Source organism: Colletotrichum graminicola (genome assembly GCF_000149035.1).
Source record: "Colletotrichum graminicola M1.001 genomic scaffold supercont1.35, whole genome shotgun sequence".
In the NCBI taxonomy this organism is placed as follows: Eukaryota; Fungi; Ascomycota; class Sordariomycetes; order Glomerellales; family Glomerellaceae; genus Colletotrichum; species Colletotrichum graminicola.
In genome coordinates, this window is record NW_007361039.1 from 223,394 (window position 1) to 250,095 (window position 26,702).

At 54.3% G+C, this 26,702-nt stretch overlaps 9 protein-coding genes and 2 non-coding genes across 11 annotated transcripts; 5 read left to right on the forward strand and 6 right to left on the reverse strand.

The window, feature by feature from the left end:
• Positions 1-134: 134 nt before the first annotated feature.
• GLRG_07993 (uncharacterized protein) lies at positions 135-1,276 on the reverse strand (the record flags this gene model as incomplete). The annotated part of the gene is made up of 4 exons (XM_008098678.1): positions 135-281; positions 402-806; positions 1,042-1,076; positions 1,204-1,276. The coding sequence occupies 4 exons, from the start codon at positions 1,274-1,276 to the stop codon at positions 135-137; spliced, it is 660 nt and encodes a 219-aa protein (XP_008096869.1).
• A 773-nt stretch (positions 1,277-2,049) lies between these two features.
• On the forward strand, positions 2,050-2,131 carry GLRG_13201. Its single transcript has one exon. It is a non-coding gene; the product is annotated as a tRNA-Thr (tRNA).
• A 168-nt stretch (positions 2,132-2,299) lies between these two features.
• GLRG_07994 (XFP domain-containing protein) lies at positions 2,300-5,105 on the reverse strand (the record flags this gene model as incomplete). The annotated part of the gene is made up of 8 exons (XM_008098679.1): positions 2,300-2,334; positions 2,391-3,069; positions 3,126-3,890; positions 3,939-4,248; positions 4,299-4,451; positions 4,504-4,741; positions 4,799-4,873; positions 4,943-5,105. 8 exons carry the CDS (start codon positions 5,103-5,105, stop codon positions 2,300-2,302), a joined length of 2,418 nt encoding a protein of 805 aa, XP_008096870.1.
• A 2,007-nt stretch (positions 5,106-7,112) lies between these two features.
• On the forward strand, positions 7,113-9,449 carry GLRG_07995 (catalase; the record flags this gene model as incomplete). The annotated part of the gene is made up of 3 exons (XM_008098680.1): positions 7,113-7,340; positions 7,393-7,714; positions 7,771-9,449. The coding sequence occupies 3 exons, from the start codon at positions 7,113-7,115 to the stop codon at positions 9,447-9,449; spliced, it is 2,229 nt and encodes a 742-aa protein (XP_008096871.1).
• Positions 9,450-9,762: 313 nt separating this feature from the next.
• GLRG_07996 (uncharacterized protein) lies at positions 9,763-10,683 on the reverse strand (the record flags this gene model as incomplete). Its single annotated transcript, XM_008098681.1, has 1 exon — positions 9,763-10,683. One exon carries the CDS (start codon positions 10,681-10,683, stop codon positions 9,763-9,765), a length of 921 nt encoding a protein of 306 aa, XP_008096872.1.
• Positions 10,684-12,011: 1,328 nt separating this feature from the next.
• On the forward strand, positions 12,012-12,923 carry GLRG_07997 (uncharacterized protein; the record flags this gene model as incomplete). The annotated part of the gene is made up of 1 exon (XM_008098682.1): positions 12,012-12,923. One exon carries the CDS (start codon positions 12,012-12,014, stop codon positions 12,921-12,923), a length of 912 nt encoding a protein of 303 aa, XP_008096873.1.
• Positions 12,924-16,794: 3,871 nt separating this feature from the next.
• Positions 16,795-17,646, forward strand: GLRG_07998 (uncharacterized protein; the record flags this gene model as incomplete). The annotated part of the gene is made up of 2 exons (XM_008098683.1): positions 16,795-16,827; positions 16,897-17,646. 2 exons carry the CDS (start codon positions 16,795-16,797, stop codon positions 17,644-17,646), a joined length of 783 nt encoding a protein of 260 aa, XP_008096874.1.
• Positions 17,647-18,472: 826 nt separating this feature from the next.
• Positions 18,473-19,295, reverse strand: GLRG_07999 (uncharacterized protein; the record flags this gene model as incomplete). Its single annotated transcript, XM_008098684.1, has 2 exons — positions 18,473-18,591; positions 18,758-19,295. The coding sequence occupies 2 exons, from the start codon at positions 19,293-19,295 to the stop codon at positions 18,473-18,475; spliced, it is 657 nt and encodes a 218-aa protein (XP_008096875.1).
• An 801-nt stretch (positions 19,296-20,096) lies between these two features.
• Positions 20,097-20,169, reverse strand: GLRG_13202. The gene has a single exon. It is a non-coding gene; the product is annotated as a tRNA-Lys (tRNA).
• A 663-nt stretch (positions 20,170-20,832) lies between these two features.
• Positions 20,833-21,839, reverse strand: GLRG_08000 (uncharacterized protein; the record flags this gene model as incomplete). The annotated part of the gene is made up of 2 exons (XM_008098685.1): positions 20,833-21,143; positions 21,197-21,839. The coding sequence occupies 2 exons, from the start codon at positions 21,837-21,839 to the stop codon at positions 20,833-20,835; spliced, it is 954 nt and encodes a 317-aa protein (XP_008096876.1).
• Positions 21,840-25,319: 3,480 nt separating this feature from the next.
• GLRG_08001 (short chain dehydrogenase) lies at positions 25,320-26,381 on the forward strand (the record flags this gene model as incomplete). The annotated part of the gene is made up of 3 exons (XM_008098686.1): positions 25,320-25,431; positions 25,584-26,121; positions 26,183-26,381. 3 exons carry the CDS (start codon positions 25,320-25,322, stop codon positions 26,379-26,381), a joined length of 849 nt encoding a protein of 282 aa, XP_008096877.1.
• Between the last annotated feature and the right edge of the window lie 321 nt (positions 26,382-26,702).

Below are 26,702 nucleotides of genomic sequence, written 5' to 3' on the forward strand. Positions count from 1 at the left end.
CAGCGTCTCTTCACCGATTGTGTTTCCCTTTCTTATGGATTCTATGCTAGCAGATAAGCTAACTTGGGCACAAAGAGAAAAAAAAAAGAAGAAAAAAAAAGAGGGAGAGAGAGAGAGAGAGACACGCAGAGCTTTTACATAAAGTCGTCCTCCCAGTCGGGGGCGCGGTTCTGGTTGCTCGTCGACTCCATGTTCTCCTCGGTGAAGATGTCATCGTAGGCATGGTCCTTCTGCCACTTCTTCTCCTTGCGCTCCTGGGCGATGCGGGCCTCTTCTCGTTTCTGTCGGTTGTTAGTGCGGGATCCATCAGCGACTTTGTGTCGGGTCCATCCATGGGAGGGGGGAAGTGAAAAAAGGAGAGAAAAGGGGAGCAAAACGGAGGAAAGTAGAGAAAGCCGTACCCTCTCGAGAGCGGAGGCTTGGTCCCTCTTCCGTAGCTCCCTGAGCCTGTCGTCCCTCTCCTGCTTGAGGTCGGGCTTCTTCTCGACCTTTGTCTTGTTGAGGCGGTTGACGACGGGGTTCTCGCGCTGGGGCACGAGGATCTTCTTGACTTTGCGGGGGTCCTTGAAGGAGACCTGGCCGACGGCCATGCTGCCGTCCTTCTTGAGATTGGACCAGGGGGTGTAGATGACGGTGACGTTGTCCTTCTTGTTGCCCTCGATGGAGTTGGCCTTGGTGAGCTGGGCGAGGTCGACAAGGAGCGGCTCGGGGATGGCATCCCACGTCATGGGGGAGGTGTTGGCAGGGTCCTTGGGGTCGGGAAGACGGAGGTAGATATGTGCCGATGAGAGCTTGTCGGCGTGGAACTGAGGGGGTGTTAGTGGGGGAGGATGAGGGTGACAGGTGTGAGTGAGTGAGTGAGCGAGTGAGCGAGTGAGAGTAGGAGTATAGGAGTGTATGAGTGAACGAGTGAGTAGGTGGACAAGTGAATGACTGAATGAATGAGTGAGTGAGTGAGATGAAGCACATACCCTGATGAGAGTCAGTTAGGCTAGGGTTCGCGATGAGTGAAGGAGCGGAAGAAGGGGTAACGAACCAGACATCCTCCTCCCAGCCGTACTTGATCAGCTCCTCATCTGTTTCCCGCAGTCAGCCAGTCCATCCGTTTCTGCCGAATGATGCCCGCCTCCACAACGTGTGCCTCGCGGCGGCGGCATGTCGCGCGCTCCCCCGCCGTCATCCACGGACAGAAGCGCGACGTACTCTCAAACTTGTCCTTGCCGACGTAGATGAAGGCGGGCGGGTCCACCGCCTTGGAGGTGAAGTAGTAGACCATCGCGAACGGAAGTAGGGGGGGGAGGGGGGGAGGAGGGCTCGGTGTGCAGCGCCGTCCGTCACGTCTATCGATCTCGTTTGGATGGCGTTCGTCGGGATCGGGTCTGGTCTGACGAGGCGGTTTTGCGACGGGGACACGGGAGAAATTTCGAGGTGGGGGTGGGGGATTGGAGGAGGTGGGGGGAAGTACATCTGGGTTAACACCTTCCTTGGGCAGGCGTGGTGAACGCGTGTGTGGAAATGGTGGTGGGTCCGATAGTGAAGAAAGTAGCGACGCGACCACTGAGCACAGAACCGCGACCGTGCGAATCGGGCAACAGGTTCCGTACATGTGTACTTCCTACCTTCTCGCCCGTTGGGATGTCATAGATGCACCGGTCAACTAAACTACTTACCCGAGATAAATAAAAATGAGAGGGCCGGTTAACGAGAACATGCTTATGGAATTGATGAACTGTTTCGAGTTACCTATATTTCTCACATTGTATTTGCAACGGCACTCAACTTGGAAGGAAGCTTGCAATTCGCTCGACTGCACTGATCAATCCCATTACAATTGCAGCTGTGCTGATTAGAAATCTGAGCTGCGACAGCGACGACGTTACACTATCTCCAAAACCAAGCACACCATTCATTCCCCCGAGTCCTCTTCACCAGCTTTGTTTATCCCAGAAAAGAAAACTGTCACAATCCCACCTTGGCAACCCTTACCGTTGGCATTCCACGAACCCGCCGTCAAACTTGATATTCCTTCTGCTGCTGACCGAAAAGCAAGCCTTGTTGGCTAAGTGGTATAGCGTCTCACTAGTACTCTAGTGTCATGAGAAGATCGGCGGTTCGATTCCGCCACGAGGCACAGCTTCCGACAGCCTAGCTGATCACGATTACTTTTCGCTTTTTAGAGGTCCTTCGTTAACTTTCTCCACCATTCGTTATGTGGCTTTCATTTAGATAGCATCGTTCTAATTAGGTACTTTGTCTAATACTTATTTATCCCATATCATGCATGCATGTTATATAACGCTCAAAATTTGGCCGTGTCGTAAATGTCATCAGGGTCTGTCATCAGTTAGTAGTTGTTCAATCTCAAATGTGGATCCTCGATAATCGCATACCTTTGCCGTGCTCCATGATATGGTCCCGAATCTCCTGCACCTTGGCCTCGACCTCCTTGATCTTGTCGTCCAGCACGGCCTTGATCTTCTCGTTCACCTCGGCGCCTCCCTTCAACGCCCGGATCGCAACGTCGTATCGGCTGACGCCGTTGAGAAGCATCATGTCAAATGGCGTCGTTGTACTTCCCTCCTCGCGATACCCGTCGACCGTCATCCTGTCCAGATTGGGTCGTCCGAACAGCAGACCCTGCAGCTCCGTCGGGTAGCCGTGGTAGTTGAAGACGATCGCCCGATCCTCGGTGAACATGTCCAAAAACGCCTTTCTCGACATCGCGTGCGGGTGCTTGGCCTCCGCCTTCAGAACCATGAGGTCCGTGACGTTGACGACGCGTACCCTGAGCTCCGGCACCAGCGTGCGCAGCAGTTCCGCCGCCTTGACCACCTCGAACGTTACCTCCACGCCGATGCCGGCAATCACTACGTCCGGGTCGGCTCCGCCGTCCGTGGATGCAAAGTCCCACGTGCTCGCGCCGCGCCGGCAGTGCTCTTCGGCTGCGTCGGCGTCGAGGTAGTTCGACGTCGGCTGCTTGGAACCTACAACGAGATTGACGTAGTTCTTGGACTTGAGACAATGGTGGACGGTGCTGAGGAAGCAGTTGGCGTCGGGCGGAAGGTAGACCTATGTGTGTACGCGTGAGACTAATGCGCTAGGTTGGGGCCGGAAAGGGGATTTACTCGTGCGGCTTCTGCCTTGAGATTGAGGACGGCTCCGATGAAGGACGGGTTCTGGTGCGAAAACCCATTGTGCTCCTGGCGAGTCCACGTGCTCGTCTCAATGTAGTTGATGGACGCCAGATCCCCGCGCCACTTGACCTGTTTGGCAATCTTGTTGAATTTGGCATACTGCACCATCATCGTGTGCACTATGCCCAAGAAGGACTCGTAACTGGGGAATAGGCCGACGCGGCCCGTAAGGGTGTATCCCTGCATGAAGCCCTGGCAGCAGTGCTCCGACAGAATCTCGATAACTCTGCCGCCCTGGTTGCGCGAATATTGGTCCCACTGGAAGTTGCGGCCGGTGTGATCGAGCACGGCGTCGAGCTTGTTGCTCTCCAGCTCGTCGGGTGAGAACATGCGGAAGCTGTGAGGGTTTTCCTGCATCACCTTGTCTAGGAGCTGGCCCGTCACTTTCATGCAGCTGTCCTGCTCACCCGCTTTGACCGCAAGCGGCTTCCAGTCGGTAAGCTTGAGACCTACGTACGGGTCGTAAGTAGTCTTGAGCTGACCGAGCTTCTTGGCGCTATTCTTGGGGATCGCTCCGGTGACGCTCTCAGTCGGCTTGCCTTCTAGCAGAAGGTTCCCAATGTCGTACCTGGACAACCAGTCGCGCAGATTTCCGAGCTGGGCTACGTCAGAGCCGGCCTTGGCTAGGGGAACCTGATGGGACTTGTATGAGCCTTCGACAATGACTCCATCGACCTTCTTGGGGCCAGTCCATCCCTAGAAATGTCAGCACGGTGACATACGCTCTTGTTAGGACGGGACTACCTTGGGAGTGCGGAGAGCAATCATCGGCCATCGCGGTTTGGCAATGGCTTCTCCGGAGCGAGCAGCCTTTTGGATCTTCTTGACCTCGGCCACCGCCCACTCGAGGGCGCTGGAGAGGTCGGTGTCGATGTCTTGGAGGTCCTCGACAATGCAGACCTGGTACCCGTATCCGGAGAACAGAGCGACAATCTCCTTGTTGTCCATGCATCCAAAGATGGTGCGCTCGCTGATCTTGAAGCCGTTGATGTGGAGAATAGGGATTACAGCACCAGACTCCTTGGGGTCGAGATATTTGATGGCATGCCAGGCTCTGGGGCTCATCAGCATGGCTCGATACAGCACCAGAGCACTCGGACTTACCCGGCAGTAGGACCACTTTCGGCCTCACCATCGCCGACAACGCAGGTCACGATGAGATCCGGGTTGTCCATGACCGCACCGAACGATACCGACAAGGCATAGCCGAGCTCGCCACCTTCGTGGATGGAGCCAGGGGTCTCGGAGTTGATGTGGCTAAGCCGGGTTAGTGCACGGGCACGCCTTGGCAAGATAACGGTCTCCTTACCTGGGGAAGCCCCCGGGGACGGAGAACCTGGTGATGAGATTATGCAGACCCTGCTTGCTGACATCGTACTCGCCAGGGTAGAACCTCTCGAGGGAGCCCTCGAGCCAGAGGGCCGCCAGAGCTGCAGGAGCACCATGGCCGGGGCCAATGACATAGATCATGTCCATATCATGGTTGCGAATGAGTCGGTTGAGGTGGGACCACACCAGGATGAGACCGGGACACGTGCCCCAGTGGCCTGGAACGTTGTTAGGTGACGGTTCCAAGAAGCAAGCATATCAAGGCGTGGGCTTACCGAGCAACCGAGGTTTGATATGCTCGAGTTTAAGTTCCGACTCCAGAAGGACATTGTCCCGCAAAAAGATCATCGCTGGGGGCTGTTAGCTGCGAACGAGCGGCAGATCTAACGGCAGATATAACAGGGATAGGCTCGGCTCACCAGCAGCGATGTAGCAGGCGGCATTTTGGAAGTCGCGCAGAGACTTTGCATCCTTCTCGTCCAACGGCTTCTTCTCCGTCTTAACAGCAAGATGGAGAATACTATCGGGCAGGTGAGAGGGTATAGGTGGCGGGTTCGCCTGCCGAAGGACTTGTCCAGCCATGTTAGGGACTGGATGGATTTGGTGTTTGATATTGTATCGATTTGACGCTGGCCGTTTGACCGTGTCTGAGCGTATACAGGACAAGACGTGTGTGTCTTGGCCTGTTGTTGTCTTTTTTTTGAGTTGGACTCGGATGAAGCTTGGTTCGCAAGTACAAGGGTAATTGGCAATGAGGCGGTAGGGTATATGGATTGAGAGATTGGGATGACAGGGTGCGACGCTGTTCAATCGGGGGCTCGGGAATATCTGTTAAGCGGAAGCTGCGGCGAACTGGTGGGCTGTTGAAGGGCCGATAATGCAGACAGGCAGAAGCTGCTTTGCTAACAGTAGCAGGTATAATCAGACCGGAGAGAGAGTCTGGACCATTTGCTGCGAGGTTCAAGCGGGAAGTGGGTGACGGGTGACGGATGACGGCGATTAGTGCAGTCTATGACGTCGGTGCTCGGCCGAAAAGAGCCAAAGGTAGGCACACAAACACACCCGCAAGTGGAAACAACGGCGGGGAGAGAGAGAGAGAGAAAGGGTGGATGCTTCAAGGTTTCAGTCAGTCGCTGCTTCAAGGCCAGGAAAATATCTGATTAATAGATGCTTGACTTGGGTTTGTTCCGTAGTAATAGTTATTGCACGTTGACGTCTAGCCCTGGGGTTTGTTTGCATGCAATGACGAGAATTGTCAACGAACGGCCTGTCAAGAAAAGACTCTTGACAGGGAGCAGTTCCAGCCGTTGAGCTTGTTTATCCCCATGAGTATTGCGTTTACTTTGGATCATGCCGATGTAACTCGAACTCTGTCTCGAGACGGCAGCCTCTGGGTGCACATCAAGCTGCAAAAGGACTACCTACCCGGTGTGCGGAGGAGGGAGGTACTTGTACATGCTGCGACGGGACTTCCGGATCGAGGATGGGGGCTTCAACGTTAGTAACAGGTTGCAACAAAACAATTGGATGCCAAAGAGATGGGCTTCTCGGCAATCAGAGCCCACATCTCGATCGATGGATTACCATGCAATGATCTCACCAGTGCTGCAAAACTGTCGAATGAGGCGCCTTTGGTGCCAATCACCATAGGGCACACCTGCCTGCCTGCCTCGACCTTTTTAGCTAATAAGTAGGTGGGTGGTAGTAGTACCATAGTAGCGGTACTTTGTAGAAAAGCTTGGACCATTGAGGGGCAATTGTCCAGAGGAGGGGGAGGGGCATCAGGAAAGAGAGTACGTACCGTCTGAGCTTCGGTGAGAGACCCACTCTGCCGCTGGCGGTAGCCCAGATAACGGTGTCTTATTGGCCAATAGGGCCAGCTGTACCCACTTGCCGGACCATAAGTCCCGTTGTTCGACTACTGGCAGGGCAGGCACGAGAGGCATATGTACAGGGGGGGGGGGGGCGTGGAGCGTTGCTGCTTTGGGACGCGGCGACTTGGGGCTCTGACATCAACATGGCGAAATCACGATGTGCCTGCGCTTTCCGTGATCTCTGATCTCTGCTCTCTGCTCCGGCCAAACAATTCCACACCTTTTTTGTCTTCTGCTACCGTCAAGCTCGTCTCTACCGCTACACTCATCCAGACAGCTACGCTAGCAAGTAAGCGAAGCGTTCCATGCCTCCTATACGCCACCTAACGTAGTCCTCCAGATGCCGAGAATGTCCCACCAATGGAGCTCCTTGCAGCACGGCCCCGTCCAACCCCAGTGTAGGTAGAGGCGATAACTGTCGTCCTCGACTGTCATGTACCACCATTTCATGCACTCTGCCCATATGGTTGACGTCAGGAATTGCTAGGAGATCGACTGCATTCTGCAGCTCGAGCATCGAGGACATGGATCAATCGTTCAACTGCCCAATGGTAGCACTTGTTTTATAAAGACGGGGTTGGCCAGGGGTTGACGACCACGCCCGTTTCTTGAATCTTCGCATCTCGTCCTCCGCTCCTTCCCACCTCTCGGATTCATATATCTTGCCTCTATTCTCTCCTTTTCCAAGCCCTTTTCACCAATCTTCTACCTCAACATGTCAAACATTCTTCCTGCAACCCTGAAGAAAGCCGGAAACGTCGTCATGGGTCAATCAAACAAGAAGAACGCTCAGCTCGCTGAGAACATGGTCGAGCCTAACCCCAAGGCTCCCATGACCACCGACTTTGGCACCAAGATCGAGAACACGGACGACTGGCTACGAGTGACCAACAATGACAAGACCGGTCCCACGCTTCTTGAGGATGCCATTGCCAGGGAAAAGGTATGCTGTGTCTGCTTTTTACTGTTTGCATCACTCTTACTAACACTGCCAGATCCACCGTTTCGACCATGAGAGAATCCCTGAGCGAGTCGTTCACGCAAGAGGTGCTGGTGCTTTTGGTACCTTCAGACTCTTCGAGAGCGCTTCGGATGTGACCAACGCCGGTATCTTGACCGACACCTCTCGCGAGACCCCTCTGTTCCTCCGCTTTTCCACTGTTCTCGGTAGCAGAGGCAGTGCCGACACCGTTCGCGATGTACGCGGCTTTGCAGTCAAGTTCTACACGGAGGAGGGAAACTGGGACCTTGTTGGAAACAATATTCCCGTTTTCTTCATCCAGGACGCCATGAAGTTCCCCGATGTCATCCACGCAGGTAAGTCGTCGTTCTTGCTACCCCTGTTGGGAGTACATCATGCTGACCAAAACCAGGCAAGCCTGAGCCTCAGCTCGAGTTCCCCCAGGCCCAGTCTGCCCATGACAACTTCTGGGACTTCCAGTATCTGCATACAGAGGCCACCCACATGTTCTGCTGGGCTATGTCCGACCGCACAATTCCCCGCTCCTACAGAATGATGCAGGGTTTCGGAGTCAACACCTACACCCTCATCAACGACAAGGGCGAGCGTCACTTTGTCAAGTTCCATTTCACACCCGAGCTCGGTGTCCACTCCCTCGTTTGGGATGAGGCTCTGAAGCTTGCTGGCCAAGACCCCGACTTCCACCGCAAGGACCTCGCCGAGGCTATTGAGAATGGTGCTTACCCCAAATGGAAGTTCGGTATCCAGGTCCTTCCCGAGTCCAAGGAGCATGACTTTGACTTTGACATTCTTGATGCCACCAAGGTCTGGCCTGAGGAGCAGATCCCCATTCGTTACATCGGAGAGATGGAGCTAAACAAGAACCCCGACGAGTACTTCACCCAGACCGAGCAGGTCGCCTTCTGCACCAGCCACGTCGTTCCTGGCATTGGATTTTCCGACGACCCTCTCCTCCAGGGCCGCAACTTTTCTTACTTTGATACCCAAATCACTCGTCTCGGCATCAACTGGCAGGAGCTTCCCATCAACAAGCCCGTGTGCCCCGTAATGAACTTCAACAGGGATGGTCAGCACCGCCAAACCATTTCCAAGGGTAACACCAACTATTGGCCTAATCGCCACGAGGCCGTGCCCCCCGCCAACCACTCCAAGGTCTCTGGTGCATACGTCGACTTTGCACAGAAGGTGGAGGGCATCAAGCAGCGCACCAAGAGCGCCAAGTTCAAAGAACACTTCAGCCAAGCTCAGCTCTTCTTCAACAGTTTGTCTCCTATTGAGAAGCTTCACGCCGCCAACGCTTTCGCCTTCGAACTGGACCACTGCGAGGACCCCGTCGTCTACGAGCGCATGTCTCAGCGTCTCGCCGACATCGACCTCGGCTTGGCCCAGACTGTTGCTGAGATGGTTGGTGGAACCAAGCCCGAGAAGGCTGGCCTCGCCAACCATGGAAAGAAGGCCAAGGGTCTCAGCCAGCTGGAGTTCATGCCCGAGACACCCACCATCGCCTCGCGTCGCGTGGCCATCATCATCGCCGATGGCTTCGACCCTGTCGCCTTCGGCGCTGTTCAGGCCGAAGTTGTTGCTTCCATGGCCATTCCTATGGTGATTGGTACTCGGCGCTCCGAGATCTTCCCCGCAGGAGTATCCAAGACACCCGGCAATGGTGTCAAGCCCGCTCACCACCTTGAGGGTTTCAGATCCACCATGGTTGATGCTATCTTCGTTCCCGGTGGCGAGGAGTCTATCAAGACCTTGACCAAGAACGGCAGAGCCGTTCACTGGATCCGAGAGGCTTTCGGTCATCTCAAGGCCATTGCAGCTACCGGTGAGGGTGTTGAATTCATCCGCACTGCCATCACTCTGCCTGAGGTTACTCTGTCCACCGACAGTACCGTGACAGAGAGTTACGGTGTCATTACGATGAAGAAATTCTCGCCCGACAGCCTCAAGGAGACGGTCAAGATTATTAAGAACGGCAAGGGATTCTTGGAGAAGTTCTTTTACACGATTGCTCAGCACCGCGTGTGGGCTCGTGAGCTTGACGGTCTTAGCACCCAGCTTGCATACTAATTTCTTCGTCACTTGGACGGACTGCACAGGCGTTAGGGACTGCAATGGATGGCATTAGTAGTATCACGGCAAATTGACCACAAATTTCAAAAAATAAGTTGTTCGTGATGAAAAATGAGGGATATACGCATACGAATTGTTTATGTCCGCCCATACTGTCCCCATCTGTTGAAGTCTAGGATGTTGAACAACTTAAAGTTTATTTAAGCCCTGTATCAAACCTCATGCATGCACAAAGAGAAGATTGCCCGTTTTGCACAAAGGCATAATGATTTGTTCAAATATTGGCTTCTACGTTTTATTCTATAACTGATTATGCGCTTGCAGCCGCCGTCGTTGTGGGAGCGGCAGTCGTCACGGCAGTCGTCGGCGCCGCCGTCCCCGACGCCATCGAGCTTCCGCCGCCGCCGGAACCGCCGCCCTTGACCACAGTCGCCCGCACGACCTGGCCGAGGGTGTTGAAAACGATGTTGACGAGGGAGTTGAGCGGGGAGTACTGGAACGTCTTCTGGACGAGGCCGTTGCCGAGGTCCTGCTGGTTTCCGGTGAAGGTCATGTTCTGCTGGTAGTTGCCGATGATGGTGCTGAGGGCGCCACCGGCGCCGCCGGCGACCTCCTGGACGATGTTGCCGAGGTTGTCGATGAGGAAGTTGATCTTGGAGTCGCCGTTGACGATGGAGCCGAGGAGGCCGTCGACGGCGCCGATGACGTCGTCGACGACGTCGCCGACGGTGTCGAGCAGGTTGATGAGCAGGGGGTTGAGGTCGAGGGAGGCGAGGGTGCGGTTGACGATGTCGACGAGGTTGCCGAGGCGGATGACGAGCTCGAGCTCGGCCTCGACGTCAACGATGGTGATGTTGACCTTCTCGATGCCGACCTGCACGCCGGCGTTGATGGTGACGAGCTTGGCGACCTCGGCGGCGAGGTTCACCTCGGCGCTGAGATTGTCGACGTCGAGCTCGATGCGGCCGACCGAGAGCTCGGGGACCTTGAGGTAGACGTCGGCCGGGGGCGTGCTGGAGGGGCGGGAGGTGGTGCCGCCACCGCCGCCGCCGCTGTTACCGCTGGTCGTCGTCGTGTCCTGCGCCGCGGTTGAGGTCGGCGTCTGTGATGGTGTTCCCGTGGCCTCGGGCGTGGACGGGGCCGCCGTTTCGGCGGTCGTCGTCGTCGGGGTCTGGGCGACGACGAGGGCGACGAAGAGCGCGAGCCGGAGGGAGAGGATGGAGGACCTCATCTCTCAAGACTGGGGGTTTGGGCTAGGTGCTGGAATAAAAGAATGTGTGGCGGTGATAGGCCTTGAAGGAAAGAAGGAGTGACGATGGGAGCACCAGGTGAGAAGCCTTGAGGGGGGGGGGATTGCGCTCGTGGTGGATGGGCTTGCCTGGGGGGATATAAGGCGGCATCGTGAGCGATGCGCGCGTGGTATGCCGGGAATCGTCAAGTTACCTCATCCTAGCTATTGCCGCCCCCCCCTGCCCCCCTCTCACGGAGTGCATCCGGATTGTCAAGTCACCCTCATCTCGTCTCCATGTCGCTCGCATATCGGGGGCCTCATCCGCCGGCTTTTGCATCGAGATCATCCCTGACTGGGTCTGATGCAATGCGGGCGTACCCCATATCTAGGGCGGGTATTATGCAACGGTTCTGGGCGGGTGGTGTTGTCCTAGTGTTTACAGCCCCCCTTGTTTTCTTTTTCTTCTTCTTTTCTGGATGGTCAGTCGACTAGGTATTCGCTCATCCAGGACGTCCTTCCACGCCGATGCGTCTCTCTCATAGGAGGAACATGGGCTGTGAGACAGGCAGAAACCCATGACAGGCTGCAAGCCACCGGGCCGAGGCCTGGCAAATAGGGGCGGGGAGAGGGGAGGGGCGGGCAACCGCATGTGATGGAATGACAGAAAAACCTTGGAATATTCCATGTTCATACCACGGGTTCTGGGATGGGAAATGAGGATACCGAGCAAACAGTCTCTTCTCCTCTTGCATGCATGAGGTATGTATGGGCTTGGTCGTGTTGCATCGGAACCGAACGTGATAAACGAGGACGAGGTGGAGGGGGGAGGGGGGGTGGATATGCTTCTGCGTGACTTTCTTTCCCATGGTAGCCAGTCGGAGGATTCGCCTGGAACGGGGGCGCCGCGTGCGGGGGACCTTTCGCGAGCGAGACCCGGTCGTTAACGTTGGAAGCGGGAGAGAGATTAGGCCTTGTCAGTGGCAGTCCAAGATATCATGTCAAGGGGGGATGGTATTCTCGACGCAGTGACGGCCCCCGGAGGCCTTCGTTCTCGTCCTCATGTTTGAGAATCCCACCCCCCTCCCCTCCCATCTCTGTCTGTCTCGTACCACTCATCTCAGCCGGGTTGATAGGCCATACTTGATACTTCTATCGTTGGGTTCCGCCCGCCTCCAAACGTCGTCAGACCTCGCTCGTCCCCGCGGCCCTTCCTTCGTTCAGTCAGTCAGTCAGCTAGTCTCAAGCATCACCAAACGGCCTACAACGGCCATTCATTCATTCATTTTTCGAGACTCTTGTCTGTCCCTCCCTTACCCAAAGTCATCATGATGGCCTCTATGGCCACCAAGGCATTCGCCCTCCTCGCCCTCTCGACGCTCGCCCTCGCCCAGGATGAGCCCAAGGGCGACGGCTACTTCGGCTACGACCTGAACCGCCGCGGCGACAATGAGTCGGCCGTCTACGAGACGGCCAACACCAAGACGGGCATCGACACGCTTAACCCGATTCCGGACGTGTACCTCAACGCGTCCGTGTCGGTGGGCGAGATCAGCATCGAGGTGCAGAACATCACGGCCAAGGTCAACCTGGACGCCAAGGTGCTGAACCTGCTTCACTTCCAGGCGGGCGTCGACGCGCGCATCGACCGCGTCAAGCTGGGCATCTACAACGTCTCGGCCAAGGTCGAGCTCGAGGCGCGCCTGGAGAACGTCGTCAAGATGGTGGACGACGTGCTCACGAGCATCGACCTGAACCCCATCATCGCCACGCTCGGCGACACCGTCGGCGACATCGTCAACAAGACCACCGACGTCGTCGCCGACCCCGCCGAGGACGCCGCCGGCTCGCTCGCGAAGCGCGACCTGACCTACCGCCTCGAGAACAACATCCTCTACTCGGTCAACGACTTCTCCGGCCGGACGCACACGAACCGCGTGCTGGCGCAGAACGGCTCGCTCTACGACGTCTACCTCGACAATAACGGCGACGAGAGCGGCAGGCGGGTCGTCGGCTACTACAGCCGCGACATGACCTTCACCGGCCACAACAAGACCGTCACGGTCGACGGCCGGGTCAAAGAGTTTGAGCTGCAATACCTGTACGCGCCCTACCCCGGCCTGGAGGCCTTCAGCAACATCTACGTGGACACCACGGGCAGGGTCGCAAGGACCAAGATCGTGGCCGAGGCCGAGGGCGGGGGCACGGCGACGGTGAGCAACGACAACGGTAACGACTGGTAGAAGAAAAGAAGAAAAGAAAGAAAGAAAGAAAAGAGGGAGAGGGGTGTGTGATTGGGGACCGGAGAGAGCCCATAGAAAAAACAAGAAGCCCGGGATTCAAGGATTAACAGGATAAATCGAGAAGTCCATAATCGTATTTTCCCATTCCCTTTTCTTTTTTCCCCATTGACAAACGACGGACTTCCATGTTGTCCCGCAAAAAAAAAAAAAATGCAGCAGACCCAGCATAGTGAGCAATTCCAAACGTCCAAATGACGTTTGGGGGATGGTTGAGGAGTCTGAGCCAGTCCGAAAGCGGACAGACCTCCGATGGCATGGGCTGTCGGGTCCGAGTATCGTGAATCCGCCTGTGGGACTGGGGGCCATAAGATAGGTCAGATATTGCCCGGGGAGCTGATTCTCCAGAGTCGAACATTTCTTCTGTTCTCCTCTCTCCTGCCACGCACACACACAGAGAATCTCTCTCTCTCTCTCTTTAAGACACAGTCAAAGCTGTCCCTCACAGGAACTGGATCACACGCCGACGGCGATATGGTATGTGTGATGAACTGACGTTGGAAGGGCAGGGCTTAAAACCGCTCATATCGCCCGTTAACATACTCACCTCCCATTGTTATATTCGTACCTAAGCCAAGCCCAGGACCAAATGCTCCGCGCGATGTAGCGTTCAGAGTTTTCGGGCTGGGCCTTTGCTTTTTCATGGAACCGAACGGGCAGATCATCTGCCCGCTCATCTGCGGAGCGCACAGCGCACGATGATACCCTGTCCTCTGCTACTCGCCCACCCCTGAACCGCCCTCAGTGGGAGAGTTGGAGTTGGAAGGGGGGCTGGATGCAACTCTTACCCGCCCCGTCGAGTGTGGCCAGTCTTTTTGCCGGCCGGATGGAAGATGGCGAGCTTGACGTGTCGCTGTCAAAAAAACGTCGATGGTACCGTAGCGTCGTACCCGTCTGGCAATAGGCCCCTTCCAACGACGACACGCGTTTGCAACTGCGTCTCCCAGTTACGCATATGTCGTTTGCTTCGCATAGATCAACTCCAGTCGAGCGTCTGGAAATAAACTGCTGCCGAGTTCGGCCGAGTTCGCGTCAACCGCTCCACGTTCCGTAGGTGTAAGCAATCCCGACGGTGGGACGGCTCAGCCCCTGAGCACCGCCGTGGAGATGTGCCGCTTATGATCATGTTTAATCGTGGATCGGCGCTCACAGACTCCCCGTTGGGCTAGTTCGGAAAATTTAAAACTCGAGGCCACTGCAGGAACCGATTCTGCTAATAGAGCAGCCCCCCCCCTGTCTTGGGGCGAGTTGAAGATGCTGAATGGTTCAGACGTATTCACTCTGCCGACCTGGAGTGTATCTGTGGGTGTGAAGCAGTGACAGTGGGCTCTCGTCGAATCAATCCGAGTCGATCCGGCATGCTGCCCACACACTAAGGAGATTATCACGCAGCCGACGACAGAAGCGAGCTACCACACGCCTTGTTTGGGTCTCTCCCCTGAACGCGATCGCGCGGCACAGCACCGCACCGCCCGCGGCCTATTGGCCAAACCAGGTCTTGACAGACTCTGGGGGGGGGGGGGTGGTGGTGAGCGTTGGCGCTGCAGGTAGGTGATGCAGGAACCAAGGCAGAGAGGGAGATTTGCCGAGCCTCCACCCCCCTGCGAATCCCTTGGGCCTGGCCTTTTGGTGATGCCATGTACGCACATACAAGGGGAGATGAGTGCCGGCCTTTTACATTGAGTGCCTAGCCGGCAATGCGGCCATGCAAGGTCGGTTGGGCAGTCTGGAGGTCCAGGCGGGCGGTTTTGTTCCTCACTCATGCGATGTGACCTCGCGAATGTGATGGGAGGCCGGAACTTCTGTGCGGATGATGATGCCATCGGCCATAGGATGACCGCAACCCCCCTCCTTTTCTCTACGTCAGGATGGTCTGATGTCGGTCCAGTTGAGTTGATTGCGTTCTGGCAATAGGAGAGTCGGACATGGCCGTGGCATATCAGCCAGCAATCGAGCCGGCGCGACTACCTAGTGTCGTTTCCCCATGATGCTGTCCTAGTTGGACCGCCTGCCCGCACGTCTCGCCTCATCTGGGGAAAAAGGGGAACGTCGAACCGGGCGATAGAGTCGTTTGCTTGGCACGTGTCTACCAACGAATGGGTTCAACTCATCACCTCTGCTTTCTTCTTCTTTTTTCTTTCCGTTGTTCTTTTTGGATTGCTTTCTATCGGTTGCGCAGTTGATTTCGAAGTGTCGTCATTGGAACGGCATTTTGACGATTGGGAATTCGAGGCCCCGTATTGATGCTACCCTCGGCTAGTCGTTATTTCAAAAGACCCATCCGTGCTGTGGTGATTATTTGTGAATGCCTCTGCGCCACGGCACCATGAGTCGCGTTCGAGAGGGGACAATGGGTCTTTCTTTTTCTACCCACATGAGAGCCCGGCAGGTTGTGACAGTGTACGGAACGTGCCCGTATCAGTCTCGCAAACCTCTTGAATAGAGTTGCCGACATTTTTTCAGAATGGCGACGGTAGTCCCGTCTCTCGTCCATGTAATGGCGATATGGATAGAACCAGTGTTGGTTAGCTAATAGGCAATGAGAAGGTCAAAGAGGGCAGCCCGACCGAGGGGGATATATGGGTAAACACGGTGTAAGTGGGTAGCTTGCCAGCTACCCCCCACCATACCCTCGATTCGGCCGGCCGTACTCTTTGGCCCTTAGACATCGACAATATCATAGTCGAAACCCCCGGGCGAGAGCTGTCGCAGGGAGGAGGAACCCGGAAGCACGAGGTCCGCATCTACACGGAGCTCGGCATTGAACACCACGCCGAGCTGGTGAATTGCTCAGCCTGGTTTTATTGGACTCTGAAGGCTACCATGAGGTGTACAAGTTTCAAGAGTCAGATGGACGGCTTCTTCTTCTTCGGCATCCCGCAGTGAACATTAGACGTTCACACAGTAATCAACTCTGAGACGTTTCTGTGAGCTCGCATAACGGACCCGTTGTCCGATGGTAGGTTATCAGCGAAGATGGTTGTATCACCCCTCAAGCTGTCTAAAGCTAGCGCGGAACAAACGACACATTGAGCAAGACTAGCCTGGTTTCTCATCTCGACAACTTTATAAGAGAGGCAAAGGGCTAGAATTGATGCATTGATAAATTCGATATGCGCTAACCCGTAGATCGTCCTCGGCACAAGTAAGAGCTACATCAACTCCAACAAAATTGCACATGAGCCCTGCGATATGCGAAGAATAGCCACCATTGCCAAGAAGAGGATTTCAATCTGCAACTTTACGCCTTGTAATCAGAATATAAGTCTTTCTCCAGAATTCTTGGGTTATTGAGGTGTTTTGGAGGCGGACATACTTTGCTTGAACATGTCCCGTTGCAACGGCTTCAAGCTCTCAAATGGTATGTGACTGATTGGAAACCAGTCCAGGGTTGGTATACCACAACTCTTAGCTTCGCAACTACGTTCAATTGATGAAAACATTGAACGAGTCTGTGGGGGAAGAGAGTTGGTTGAAAAGTCGAGGAAGAAATCTCGGTTTGATTCGAAATCCAAGAAGTTCACTCACGTGGAATGAAGTGCCGCTTGAATGGGTATTTAGGCTCGCGAAACTAATGATGTATACAATCAGTACATCATGAGTGTCATTCGGCGCGAGGCGTGGACATTGCGTTAGCGATTGAATTCATTTCACTATCTGAAGCTCGGACTTGCGGGAACCACCGGAGTGACAGGAGGCCGCGGCCGCCGAAACCCCTATACGACCTTAGGTTGGGATAATCAAGTTCGCCTACAATGTTTCGATCAATAGAGTTCTCAACCTCGTCATCCCAACCCCGGCTCAACCAACATTTATGTCTCTCAGCCCCGGCTCAGAAATATCGCTGGTGCGTACCCGCAAGCCCATATGACAGCTCCGCAATCACGGTTTGGGTCCCGAACTAAGCTTTGAACAGGCGGCTGCGATCGCTGCTCTGGGCGTTGATATCCTGGTCCACCCGATCGACACGTTGATCACTCGCACTCAGTCACCTACCTACAGGACGCACTATAAAAACGCCAATGGATCATTCAACCGGTCCCTCTTTCTTGGGCTGTACCAGGGCTTCGGCCCGACCCTGGTCGCCGGCATGCCCTCGGCCGCTGCATTCTTCACCATCTATGAGGGCTTAAAGAAGGCCTCTCAAGACGCTAGAGCAGCGGGCTATCTCCAGGGCGTGCCGTTGCCAGTGCTCCACGGGGCCAGCAGTGCTGCCGCCGACCTCGTGGCCTGCGCCATCATCAACCCGGCGGAGGTTCTGAAGCAGAATGCGCAGGTGTATCAGCAAGGCGAAGGATCGGCGAAACGCCAGTCACCCACGTTGAAAATTCTCAAAACGTTCATGAAAAGGCCGTCAAGGTTGTGGGCTGGCTATACAGCCCTGGCAACAAGCAGTATACCCGGGACCTCCCTGACGTTCCTGCTCTATGAATCTCTGGCGGCGAAGTTGCTGAAAAGGCGGGAGCAGAAGAGCGGGAAAGATCAAGGAAGTATAACACAGCAGATCCAGGTTCACACGATTAGTGCCGCCCTCGCCGGTGCTTCTGCTTCCTTTCTCTTCGTCCCGGTTGACGTGGTGAAGACGAGAATGAGGCTTGTGGCCGGGCGCCAAGCAACGATTCCCCGTTTATTCCAACTTCAGTCAGGATCCAAGGCAGTGCAATAACACATGTTGAACATGCCCAACCTCGCGCGCCTCACGGCCCCTTACGCGTGGCGCGGGACGTCTTTCGTACAGAGGGCGTTCGTGGATTGTTCAGGGGAGGCAGTTTAACCTGCTTGGCCGCCGCTGTCGGGAGCGGCATCGGTATTGGAAGCTACGAAGGCTTCAAGCAATACTTTAGAGGTTCTACGCAAGCACAAGAAGAGGCATTGCTATAACCCACTACCTGAGGAATGGATCCTCTATTTAGACATCTGTAACATTATGTAACCTTGGAGAGCAAACTTCACTCAACTCGGAGATTGCGTTGCTTTCATGACTTAGAAAACGGACACGTGGTATATTGGTAAGAGGGTTCCGTTCACAAGCTTCGGGAGATGATGAGTTTATGGGCGTGGTGTCATGGAAAGCGGGATTCGCAATATTGTACATTAGATTCTACAAACTCCCATACTGATTGATGATTGTTATTACCCTTGGAATCCCACCTGCACCACACGAATTAAACAGACACATCTTCCACCACAAAATGCTTCTCAGAACCAGGTCAAGAATCTATTCTACGTAAAACTCTGATCCAAACTCCTGGACAGTATTCCACCCACGCGTTCGTTGGGCAAAGCTTGAGAAGAGCTTTATCCGCCATAAGCGGCTGAAGTCTCCACTTGGCCTTGGTATGAGGGCTCGCTGCTGCGGCGAGACGATCCTCAGGTGTCTTAACGCATCTGATCACGAACTCCAAGTGGTGGGTGTACATATCTGCCTCGATCCAACAACACAAGCCGCCTCATCTCAGCTAAGTGTCTGCGTATGGTCCCCTGTTGACGATTTAGGGGAACATGGTTAACATCGTTGTGCCGACGTTGCTCATCCCAGTCCTTCCGCGCTCTTGTGTAGGGGCGAGAGGGTGTGATCGGCGAGGTATCATGGCTGTTCTGAACACCCTGACTGTTGCGAGAGTCGATTTGGGAAGGCGCCGTACTGCTTTGCGAGATGAACTGATGGTGGTGTTGGACGCGGGATGCTGGGCTTGAAGACCCTTCTGTCATTGTTGCACCTAACCTCGTTGACTCATTTCGATCTTTCCCGCCCTCCTCCTGTGGACGTGATATACCGGCATAGACATTGGAGCCGTTTTGCTGGTCGACGGCGAGTTCGTCGAAAGGCGCGCAGGCAATCAGATGAGGAGGCACTCGGTGTCCGAAAATCATATCCGCTACGCGGACGATCTGGTACGAGATACAGGTGATGATGAATCGGTTCTTGGCGGGTGTGTCTGCGGCATTGCTTCCAAGGGCGCCCCGGAGAGCGAAATCGGAGACATCCGAACAACATCCATTCTGATTGATGGGCAACTTGGGTAGATGAGGACGAGCCTGGTGCCACCATCTCAATGTTCCTAGGAGGCTTAACAGCGCGAGGACAGTGGCGCTAAAGGCCACCAGGGTGGCCCACGCAAATGGCAGACTTCGCTGAGTAGAGAGGAACGCCAGTGTACAGCCGAAGGGAACGCAAATGAACACCAGTAGGATGGAGATGAAAATGGTAATCGTCCATGGGTTGGCACGCAGGGGCTTGTAGACCCAGGCCTGCATATCCCGCTGCCGCGTGGTTACGGGTGGGGGGGTGAGAGACCTGGTACCGGATTCCATATCTCTCAGGATGTAAGAACGAAGATAAAAGTATTCCGATTCTTGTTGTGAATTAATTAGGTTAAGCGACGGTCACGGAGAGCAAGATAGCAATTGCATTAAGCCAAAGAATGCCGGTGTATTTACGTCGGATGAATTCATGTCCCTAATTCCCCCTCAACTGGGTTTACAGCATGCAACTTGAAGGCCTGTTTCTACTGTCTCTCACTGCCGCATCATGTGTAACACTTTGACCGGGGTATCGGCCTTTGTGTTGATTGTCTCCTTTCACGAAACACTCTTTCACACCTCAATGTCATCTACGTCTGAGATTGAAGAGAACCAGAAAATTAGTTTCCCAGTGAGACCCAAACATAAAAGCAGAGTTCAAAATAATAACCTGGCTATTTGACGCGCTCTATGGCGGGAAATCTAGCTACTTCGGTTTGCTACAGTATGAGGATTAACGCTGTTAGAAGTGAACGACGCCATCAACGCCATACTGTGGAGAACCATTGAGAGCATTCTAGTGCACAGGTGAATGCTTTGTATACTCAGTGTTTACTACTTACTATATTTTAGGAATTAAGTTCCACTCTTAATGTCTTAATGGTTTTTATACTATATAAGAGAAAATACTTTACTTAGTCTTAAAGAAAGTCAAACTGTTATACTTAGAGATGCATACACTAGAAGAAGTTAAGTTAATAAACAAAAAGAACGCACAACACAGTCCGCAAATATTATTTGAATGCGAAACCCAAAAATGCGAAAAATCAAAGAACCCGCAAGAGTGGCTATACCAATCGCGGTGAGGATTTGAGCCTCACGCGGGGGTCGAACCCGCAACCTTGAGATTAAGAGTCTCACGCTCTACCGATTGAGCTAGCAAGGCGGGTCTTGTTTATTGGTATTTCAGCGCACAATACCAAAACATGTACCTCGATCTAATTACTTCTCGACAAAGACTACGCTTTGCCGCCCTCCCAGCATAGATAATTAACCATCAGTATTGACATTTAGCACTAAAATTCAGAATGCTTTATTTTCTGCATGCTAGCGCAGTGGTAACACTCTGTGTTGTCGTGTGCCTCTATTTCAGGCAGTCAAACGAAGCTACAGAATCCAGCAGCGTGCTCAAAGAATGTTTGGCCTGCCTCCCCATATGAATTAGAGCATGGAGTAAAGCCTTATGAAGATCCAAGGCTAGGCAGAGTCAATACGTCCACGTTCAATATCTGTTCCAGTTGGTCGCATCTACTAATATTGAACTGTGCTCTCGGTCTAAGACTCTTGAGCTGTCAACGATGGAACAGGAACTACAATGTGCCCAAAGCTCAGAAGAAGCGTCGGCACCAAGTTCTCCTTTAGAAGATAAGTTGCTAAGTTCTACAATTATGACCATTACGAATAGTTGCACTGTTTGTGCGTGATCCCGGTGCCGGCGCACCTGCATGAGGAAAGGTTTGTATGTAAAAGAATGCAACAAGTTCAAACATCCCATAACGCCCTGCTCGTAATTAGTGTAAACCCAGCGTTTTCTTTTCGACAAACACTTCTATCGGTCGCCGCCTTTGCCATATAGGTTAACAGGAGTTCCGTCACCTAGTTCGGCCCTTGATCCCTGTTGCTCCATGCCGTCTAGCTCGCTGACCGGATGCAATTCCACCACAGCACTGGAATACTGGCTCGGGTGCCGTGGGGTGTGCCCACTGAGGGAGCTCACATTACTGTCCGTGTAGGTAGAGAGATGACGGTCGTCAACAGGCGGCGTACCCGGGTGCTTGAGTGGGAAAAAGGGCGAGTGCGGCGGTGATGTGGACTGGTACGAATTGGGGGCTGCGGTTGTTGCATAGCTGATATGAGATGCTGCGCTTGTTAGTTGGTTTGTCTTCGCAAGGATGTCTGTTTATGAGACCTACCACGTGCAGGGTCGTACAGGGCGGGACTCCGAGGCGCGAAGCCCATATTTGGGTGGTGGCTTGGGTTTGCGCTTTGAGCAGCGGGCTCCCACGCTGGCTCTCGTCTTTCATTGCGCTTCCTGGCATGCCATCCGCATCTCCAGATCACCGTCACAATGACACCAACCAGCACAGCGGCCCCAATGGCGATACCGACGATAGCTCCTGTGGCAAGGCCGCCGCCGCCGGAGGAAGGATTAGGAGTAGAGGTTGGCGACGCCGACGACGAGGATTCCGGTGTAAATATCGTCCGGTTGACAGCGTCTGGGCTCAGAGTCGTCGCAATGAGGTGGTCCGTCGGGCAGAGGCCATCAGGCTCTTGGCAGGGGTTCTTGGCGCAGCATCCGATGAACGGGATGTTGTTGGTGCATGTGTAGAAAAGCTGGCTAGCAGGCCTCGGGTCGTCGCATCCCTGAGGTGGGATGCTTGCGTATCTGTCCGGGTTGAATGAGGATATCCTCAAGTCCTGGGTTGGGCACCTTCCGCTGCCATCGGCGCATGGGTTTGTAGCGCAGCAGCCCAAGAACTCGATCTTACTGCCCTCGCAGACATAGAAGTCGCCGCCTCGCGGACAGCTTAGACCGAGGCTGGCACTCACAGACATTGTGTTGAGCGCTGAGGAAGTGGGTGATGTTTTGTCTGAAACGTTGTCTGCTGCCTCCTGTCGAGTTTCAATGTACTAGGCGCACAGGAGAAACGGCAACAGTTAAACATTCAAAAGGTCCAATACGTATACTCATATTAAGTGAAGACGTACGGTTAAGTATGCATATAAGCGTGGCAAAAGGAGTCTGACAGCATGCTTCCAAGCCTCCATCTGGTTGGTCTTTGGACCGAACAGCGTCGAATGGGGCTGAACTAGGGATGGTCATGTCAGAATGACAAGCTCCCTAACCAGATCTGTTGAGGCAGACACATTATGTCCCTGTAAGGTATCAAAGTATGTCCCAAATCTAGCACTTGGGCCCACAGCCTCTTTCGAGAGCAAGCTCGCTTGAGATCTGGAGCAGGCTTACAGGCAGCGGAGGCGCAGAGTTTGTCCGCTTGTCGGCTGCGGAATGACCGGCATAAGCTGTACGTATCTGTCCAACGTGTCTTGCACTTCTTGTGTATGCCTCAAGCCTTTTTATTTTGTGTGAGGGGGCTTTACGTTGCCTCTTGAAAGTTGTCGACACGAGCGCAGGACCGGAGCTGAACATCATGAGACCTTTTTACATTGCATGATTCCATATATGTTCTTGAATATAAGACACGAGTGTCGAAAAGTGCAAATCCGGTAGGCTTGTTGATTGTTGATGATGAATATACCGGTGCAAATAATTGCAGATTTTCGACCCCCGCATTCCTTTCGGGAGGCTTCGTGGCTTTGCACTACTTAGAAGGATGCCTGCGGAGGGCTTGGCTGCTCAGCCGAAGGATCAGAGGGGGATAAGCCCTATCAACTCTAATGAGCAAAGCTAAAAATACGAGAGGGTCTGTCATGACGGCGAGGTCAGAGCTATCCCGATCGGCGAGTTTTGCTGACATTCTGACATGCTCACCTGCTGACAGGATTATGATAGCTGCAGTGTGGCTACACAATCTTGGCTCGCCGTTGTCAGCACAGCACCGCGACTCAGCGGTTTCTGAGATATTGGAAAGGCCGGGGCAAGCTCGTGAGGGCAATGGGCGAAGAATGTCACATGTCAGTATACTGAACGAACCAATTGGTAGAGGCTCAGGACGCACCTCATTTGCGCAAGAGATGAATATTATATAATTTTGGAGAATCCCATCTGAGATTGCCCATGCGCGCAATCTTTCAAGTATAGAAGTAGACCTGGTCATTATCTCTATGCAAAAGAAGACAGAAAAAGAGAAGAAGAAGAAATAGAAGAAAGAGGGGAGAAAGGGAGAGAGAGAGAGAGAGAGAGATAGAGAGAGAGAGAAGGGATCTGACTTCTTGACTCCATGCCAAATCGCTGGCTTGGTGAAAGAGAAATGGCTTTCAGGCCTATCCAAAGGCGATCGCGCTCGACTGTCCTAAACTCCTCTTCCTGGAAAGGAAATTTGTGTTTCACTTTTCACATTGTCACCGTGTTGCTTCCTTGCGCAGTCTCCTTGTGCCCGTAAGTATAAGGAGATTGTGAAGGGTGTGGCTAGTACACCATTACGAGCTGGGAATGGTTCTCAGACGAGGTCTCCTTTTTTTCTTTGTCGTTAACAGGCTCGACTTGAACAAAGGAACCAGCTCTAACCAAGAGAATTACGCGACTGATTGTAAGCTTCCGCCAAGCATCCCGAAAGGTAAAAGCCAACAAATCACACAAAATTATCGTATGTAGAAAGGGAGAAAACCCGAAGGCCGTAGAGGCGGGGTTCTGCCGCGATAAGTCTCGGATTGCCCAGATTGCCGGTCATGAGATTGTAGGGATACGAAACCTTCACAAAAGTGGGAAGTTCTGGCGTGGATTGTGAGGGAACCCAGCTAGGACCGAAACTTCCGGTCCGTCATGATCGGATTGTCATCCCGAACTCAGTGTAGGTATGCCCGGGGTGGATTGCTCTCGTCGGCTCTGCTGCGCCGGTCAGCACGAGGTCTCCTCGGAGAGGGCCTGTTCCGGGTCCGCACTGAGCACACCGAGCTGTAAAGATGTTTACGCCGTCCAGCTTGAAGTGTGTCCCAAGACGGCCCCGGATGGGTTAGGTTCGGCATGCTGATGGGCTCGGGAACCGCCGAAGGATCGAGTCTAAGTTCCGTATCTCAATGAATGAACCCAAACTTTCGTCCCCAAACAGTCAGAGCCGTTTCTGGGATGACATATTACCCTTGAGTTGGCCAAGTACGAGAATTTCTGAGCAACATCTCGACATCAGATGATCCCACCTCAACACCGCGACAAACAATGTAGACTCGAAGGCCGAAAGCTCGCACGTTCACATATTGACCTTGCACTGTCGGTCAGGCATCGTCGGCGGGCGCGGAGCTGGCGGGGCCTGCCACGAACGGCTTCAGCTGAAGTCCGGGCCCAGAACCTTCGCGTTCCTTCTTTCTCAGCACCGAGTCTCAAACGCGGGCGTGGCATTGTTCCACTCGGACCTCGGACGGCATTGAGACTCGTGGCGGCGCCATGCCAAACAACAGTTGACCGGCAACCTTGCATGTTGTGCTCCCGTAAGGGGTGACCGGTGGCGGGGTGTGGAGGTGGAGACCGGGGAGAGACCCCCCGAACCATATGTCTCGAGACTATCACACGCCGACGCTTTGCGGCCTCACGGTCCACTAGTCAGAGCGGGAACTCCATGTCGTCCGAATAGCGCGAGAGCGCGAGCAAGTGGGCCAAGACCCTTTCAGCCTTGGGCCACCAAAGGGGTCGCACCGAACGAGATATTAGCGAACAGGCGGCTCGCGTTGTTGATGCACTCCACGGGAAGCGAGCGATGGTTCTGTGTCTGCACGAAGGCGGAAGGCCGAGCAAAGGGGCCCGCCGCGGTGGGACAAATCGTCTTGGCCTGCATCCAGGACTTGCTTGGTCCGGGCGGTCCAAATACCTAGCTGTTAGGATAAGGGGATCGCCCGCGTTGCCCGGGGAGCGCGTCGGTCGTGGGTGACGCCAAGGGACCGGCCAGCCATTATTAGTTCAGGGATGGTGGCGGGAGATCAGCCGAAAGAGAAGAAGGACGGGGCGATGTGGCGTGCATTCGGCTCTCGCTCTTTGTTGCGGGGAGCGATGTGCATGTTGGAACTAGGAGATTAGCAGGCGGAGCGGCGTCGTTTCACGGACGTCCGGTGCGCGCATATGCAAGTCCGGTCGTCTCTCCACGGGCATCCGGGCGCAAGCAAAGGAACGGGCCTCAGGTGAGGCGGTACCACGAGTTCCAAACGGGCATCGGGAATAGAACACATTGGACGGACGGGCTGGCCATCAACATGTCGAGATGCCGTACATAAGGCCTCGAAATCCAGCCCAACTATTCGTTCTTGGAACACTCGACAGAACTCAAACACTCACTCAACCAATCCACTCTTAGGTATCATCACGATCCAGTTCCCTGCCACCACCACACCACCCCAACAACAGTCAACCTAAACAAATCAGCCAAAATGCCTGGTGTCACTTCTCAGTCCACTGGTTCCAAGTACGATGCCATCCCCGGCCCCCTCGGTCTGGGCTCTGCGTCCCTTGAGGGCAAGGTTGCTCTTGTCACCGGTGCCGGTAAGTTTTCTCTATACCTATTCCACGACGAGATGGGATGCACCCTGCGGGAGTGCCGCAGCCGGAGATCGGCAAGCCTTGGTGAAATTGCGGGGTGCATTCCCCGGTCCGTTCATCTGATTCGAGTTCTAACCATTGTTTTCATCTTCCAGGTCGTGGCATTGGTCGTGAGATGGCCCTGGAGCTCGGCCGTCGTGGCGCCAAGGTCATTGTGAACTACGCCAACAGCGCCGAGACCGCCGAGCAGGTCGTCCAGGCCATCAAGAAGGGCGGCTCCGATGCCGCTTCCATCAAGGCCAACGTCTCCGACGTTGACCAGATCGTCAAGATGTTCGCTGAGGCCAAGAAGATCTTCGGCAAGCTCAACATCGTCTGCTCCAACAGCGGTGTCGTCTCCTTCGGCCACGTCAAGGACGTCACTCCCGAGGAGTTCGACCGTGTCTTCGCCATCAACACCCGTGGCCAGTTCTTCGTGGCCCGCGAGGCCTACAAGAACCTCGAGGTCGGTGGCCGCGTCATCCTGATGGGCTCCATCACTGGCCAGGCCAAGGGTGTTCCCAAGCACGCCGTCTACTCCGGCTCCAAGGGTACCATTGAGACCTTCGTCCGCTGCATGGCCATTGACTTCGGTGACAAGAAGATCACTGTCAACGCTGTCGCCCCCGGTGGCATCAAGACCGACATGTACCGGTAAGAACATGCCACTCTACAATCCGCCGTCTCGGACCATCAAACTAACAAAAATCCGCAGCGACGTCTGCCGTGAGTACATCCCCAACGGTGGTGAGCTCGACGACGAAGGTGTCGACGAGTACGCCGCTGGCTGGTCCCCCATGCACCGTGTCGGACTCCCGATCGACATTGCCCGTGTCGTCTGCTTCCTGGCTTCCCAGGATGGCGAGTGGGTCAATGGCAAGGTCATCGGCATTGACGGCGCTGCTTGCATGTAAACGTTCAACACATATATCGGAGTAATGATTCGCCACGGGGACTTTAGATTGGACCACTGTACATTTTAGATTTACTACATGGGATACCCTGAATAAGACCATGTACCCCCAAGTCACGGGAAGCCCTCGTCTTGAGAACTTCGTGCATGCCACTGAACGATCACTAGCCCGGGTTCTGGAGCCACTTGTGTCCTCAACTGGCACACTTTTCCAGGTACCCTCTCAGTACCGCCGAAGCCGATATTTCGGCGTCTCGTAGTAATTCGCATTGTGGTAGCAAACACCCTTGAATCTATCGTGGCCTTGACGAATACGCTGAAG